This window comes from Pterocles gutturalis, unplaced genomic scaffold, assembly GCF_000699245.1.
Source record: "Pterocles gutturalis isolate BGI_N339 unplaced genomic scaffold, ASM69924v1 scaffold11308, whole genome shotgun sequence".
Taxonomy (NCBI): Eukaryota; Metazoa; Chordata; class Aves; order Pterocliformes; family Pteroclidae; genus Pterocles; species Pterocles gutturalis.
The window spans coordinates 116,506-121,287 of NW_010123163.1; the positions used below are offsets into that span (position 1 = coordinate 116,506).

Consider the following 4,782-nt stretch of genomic DNA (forward strand, 5'->3'; position numbering starts at 1 on the left):
GCCTCCTCCTGCCAAGGTTTCATTACAGACAACGGCCAGAAGACAAGCGGAAGATAACTTACTCTATTTCCCTTCTCACCAGGCAAACCAGCCAAGCCATCAAACCCTCGGTCACCCTGAAAGAAAAACCAGTTTAGTACATGTTTCCACCCACTGTTGAATAATTTTCCAATTTGATTCCTTTCTGTGCCAAGGAGGGATTGATTTTTCTCCCTCAGACATTCAGCCTTCACCTCCCATCAGACCAGCAATAATTTCGAAGTTATAGATTAAAAAAAAGAAAAAGCTCAAAGTCATTTTAACTCCTCCCTCTTCCCTCGGCACCTGTGGCTTTAAAAGTTTTTCCATGAGGATTTCAGAGCTTCTCTGGGTGACTTCTCCACGACCCAAAGCATCTCACTTCTGGACAGGCTCTTCTACTCCAACTTTTTTTTTTTTTTTTTAAATTCCATGGAATTGCAAACACCAATTGTAAAGCAAAACCCCAGCAGTGCTGAGAGCAGGCGGGCGGCAGGAGCCACCTTTTGCCTGCGCCACACAGCTGCTCCGGGTCGGGATGGGAAAGCTCATGGTGAACAATGGCAAGGCACAACAGGGCTGTTCCTCTCCAAACTTGTGCCCTGTTCCGATCTCCTGTGTTCTGGGGGGGAAGGAGGATAGAAATGCACAGAGACAGCCTTTTCCTGAAAGCCTCAGCTCTTTGGAAAAGCGAGAAGACTCACTGGGGCTTGTAAATCGTGGGTGGCACCGTCCCCTGACACCCAGGGCAGAAAGCAGACAAAAAAATCCCATTTTTTCTATAAAGAAGTGAAACCACTTGTATTTTCACATTCAGATGGTATGTCAAAATAGTACCAGCTCCTCCCTTCCACAAATCCTTCAGCTGTGAGCAAGGAAAGCCCATTGCACCTGGGTGGCTCAGAGGAGAGCCCAGCCTGGCCGAGCTGCGCCCGGGGCAACCAGCAGGTCCTGGGGCATCACTCTGTCTCTGCTCACAGCAAACTTCCTTCTCCTTCCTTTCCAGCACTGCTCGTTATTCTGTTTTCCCTTCCTCCCTGGTATCTGCTCCTTTGAGGGCAGTCGACGCTCATTAAAGCACTTTACTGGATAAACGATTCGCAGTCTCCTGTTTCTGTATCAAAACCCCCCATCTATTCCAGCTTTGAGTATCTACATAATAAAGTACTTAAACCTTCTAACACATGATTCCCTGAGCAAACTTCCTCTGCATTCCATTTCAGCGGAACAGCTTCTTTCTTGCTTGATAATACCAGCAGATCACAGCTGAATGAAGGGATTTTGTCTCAGATAAAAATACAGGGCATTAAAATTCCTCACCACGCCTCCTACATTTCCTCACCCAGATAATAGGTATTTTTTTGGTAGTTATATTTTAGGACGTTTCCAACCACTCATTCATGTTTGTTTTTCATAATTGAGATTCCAAAGTATTTGTTCTACAACTGCAGCCAAGGGAGCACATTTCGTTCATAAGAGGATCCAGTAATTTTTAAAAGTTGCATCAAAAAAAAAAAAAAAAAAAGAAAAAAGGAAAAGACAAGAAAGAAAGATTGCTATTCTGCCTCTTAGGTGTGTGTTTAATTTCCCTCTCTCAAATGTGGAGCCCATGATGACTTCACAGGAGCTGCTGGACTTTTTCAACAACCTCCTCCAAGCAAGGTGGGCTCCTTCTGCCAAGGGTCCCTCGGCTCATCCTTGCCAAAAAGCAGACGCTGATTCCAAAAGCACAGAAACCCATGGCGCTACCTTTGGTCCCGTCTGGCCTGGCATCCCCCGGGCACCGTCGCTGCCAGCTCGTCCCTGCAAGAGAGAAAAGCCAAGTCAGATACAAAGGGTAAGGCAGAACCGCAGGGACATCTGCTCTTTGGTCTGGTGCCGAGCGAGGTTTTATTTAAGTCGGAGCTCGCCGGCTGGGGAGCAGCTTCCCTTGGCGAGGGAAAAACGCAGGTCTGGTTTTGAAGCAGCATCCCGGGCTCAGCCCAGCACTAATGAGGGGTCTGAGCAAATGGCAGCAAAGCTGCTTCACTGTGCGGGATGCTGGGACATGGTCATTGATTTTAATTTGAAATAATTATCTTCCAGCACATTTTAAGATATGCTAATGACAACATCCATCAATTGAAATGAGATAAAAATTTTTTTTAAAGAAAGCCAGAAGTGGTTCACACAAAGGACTTTCTTGTTTCTTCCTCTGGCAAGCCAGAGGATGGTATAAAATAAAAATCATCATCAGGGATGTCGACAGAGCCAGTGAGTACAACTTCTAGCAGCTCCAGAAACCTTCTGGGGGCTGGATTCTCCTCGCGCTCTATCGAGACTTGGGGACTGTCCAAACCAGCCCAGAGCGTTTGTGCAGCTACAACCTCAAAAAAAAAAAAATGAAGACAAAAGAGCGGGAAGCGTGGCCTTACAGTCCTCCCCACACCACCCGCCTTTTAACTCCCATCCTCGTTTCTGCCTGCCCAGATGGACGGAGAGCTCCTGGACGAGCCCCTGGCTGGCCCCCCGCCTGCTCTTGTGCAACGCCCTCGGCGCTCGGAAATTGTTTGGCAGCAGAAACGATTCCTAGCAGAAATTGTAGTTAATGCAGTCGGCAGTGCAGCTCCCGGGACACTCACCCGACGGCCTGGTTTTCCTGCCGGACCGGGAGGACCCTGGATGCCTCGTGGACCCTGCAAGGCACCAAGGAGAGAGGGAGAAACACCGTCACCCAAAGGCACGACAGACGGAGCCAGTGCCTGCTGGGGTCAGGCGTTACTGGGGCTGTCAGGATCAGCGGGGCTACAAAATGGGACATGAACCCCTCAAGCAGAGCCCATGGTCCAAAATCCGCAGGAAGGGCTCAGGACTGAGCATCTCCCAAACAGGAGCTGCAGGCATTTATCCATGAGGAAGCCTTTGCCCTGCAAGCAGCTCCACACGGTGGAGAAAAATCACTTCCCCCACCATTAGAAAATGGGAATTTTCCCTTCATGCAGGATGCACAGCTTGGAAGAACAATTTCCTGAGCATTAGAGAACTCCTCACGTTCCAACCTGTCTCCTATTTACAGGACTCCTCCACGAACCCCTGGGCAGGAAAGGACTATCACCTGCAGAATTTTACACTGTTGGCTTCAAATTATGTCTTGAGTCTGCATTTGGACACTTGGAGGAACATTTATATGCAAAACAGATGTTCTCACACCTTTCCACTTTCAGCTGGCATTGAGTTACCGAATCACTCCTTCAGAACACCCTCTAAAGCAGGACTGGCTGCTCCACGCCTTCAGTTCCCCCACCCCCCCCCAGTTTGCCCACACTCACTTGGGGTCCCATTTCTCCAGCTTCTCCCTTTAGTCCGCCACTGCCCGGGGGTCCCTTTGGATAGAGAACATGATTTATTATATTTTTCCCCCAACAGAGCCAGAGAGAAGATTCATACCATGTCAAGAGCGAGCCATCCACGCGGGTACCCCAGAGCCCCCCCAGAGCCGGCTCTGCTCCACCTTCGCTCGCCCCTTCACTTACCATGGGGCCCGGCCGCCCCGTCAGACCCATGGGACCCGCTGGTCCCCTCAGCGCCAGCTGCAACAGAAAGAAAAACATTGCTCAGCTGGTGTCTCTGCGATGGGACAAAGCCACCATCGTGTCACCAGCCACCCCGAGGACCACGAATCCTTGGAGCAACATCCATACCCCCAGTGAACGTACCCAAGAACGTCCAACCTGCAGCCCCACCAACTCCAACCTGTGTCCAAAATGGGCAAAGTCCCCAACCAGTGCGTGGGTCTGCTGGGAGGACACACGGACCTACCCCTACACCCGCTCTATAGCGTGCAGGTGAAGTACACAACCCCTATGGAGATGTGTATGGACACACCCTGGCCCAGCATGGAGGAGCAAGGAGCCACCTGCATTTAAACGAGACGAAAATTTGCTTCTGCAAGTCAGATCCCCTTTTCCATCATCACATATAGACAGAATAAAATGGATGCTTTGGGCAACACATTATTGAAGGGAAATATCAAAACACTGCCTGGACAGGCTATAGGAGTTCGTTCACATATATTTATGGAGTTTGCTCACATATATTTATGACCCCAGTTCAGTTCAGGAGGATTTTTTCTTTATGATCCTAAGAGTTCAATTTTGGTGGAATTTTTTTTCCTTTTTTTTTTTTTTTTTGGTTACTATTTAATATCCTGCAAACAGAACAATTCTATTTGCAACAGGGGGCTTTCAGCTCAATAATTAAGGAGTCACGTAACCATGCATCAAGGCAGTAATTTCCATGGTGGGTAATGGGGCTGGTCCAGACTTTAAAACATCGTTTGGACAATTTGTTCCCTCGTGACAATTCAACACTTTAAAGGAGTTGTAATTATCTGTGTAGTCCAGTAATTAAAATCTACCCGTGATTGCACTTGGAATGGCGTAAATATTGCACAAATGTTAGATTATGTGGCATCTTTTTATAACACCCCATTAAAATGGAGATGCTCTGAAACGCTGCCGGCTGGGACAACGTTCAGTGTCTACTTAAAGCCAAATTTTAAGGGAATAAATCAACCTAATAATGCAATTAACAACAACAATAACAAGAAAAACAAATTCCAAAAAAGGAAAGAAGCTATCCCTCCCCCCTGCAGGACCCCTTTTCCATTCCTGCCATATCCTGTAACTTCCCCACAGAAAAAAAAATATAATTTATTTCCCTTCTTGCTTTGGTATCAGGGTTTTCACCTAAAATTGTCTGGCAAAAGGTTGAAGTTAACAAAGA

At 47.7% G+C, this 4,782-nt stretch overlaps 1 protein-coding gene across 1 annotated transcript in view; it reads right to left on the reverse strand.

The window, feature by feature from the left end:
* The window catches only part of LOC104464941 (collagen alpha-1(V) chain), a gene marked incomplete at its 5' end in the record, with an annotated part of 56,731 nt that extends 53,144 nt beyond the window's left edge, over window positions 1-3,587 (reverse strand). Inside the window, 5 exons of the mRNA XM_010077802.1 lie at window positions 63-116; window positions 1,768-1,821; window positions 2,640-2,693; window positions 3,327-3,380; window positions 3,531-3,587. Of these exons, the coding sequence (XP_010076104.1) occupies window positions 63-116; window positions 1,768-1,821; window positions 2,640-2,693; window positions 3,327-3,380; window positions 3,531-3,587 (273 nt within the window). The remainder of the gene's footprint in view (window positions 1-62; window positions 117-1,767; window positions 1,822-2,639; window positions 2,694-3,326; window positions 3,381-3,530) is intronic.
* Window positions 3,588-4,782: the final 1,195 nt, after the last annotated feature.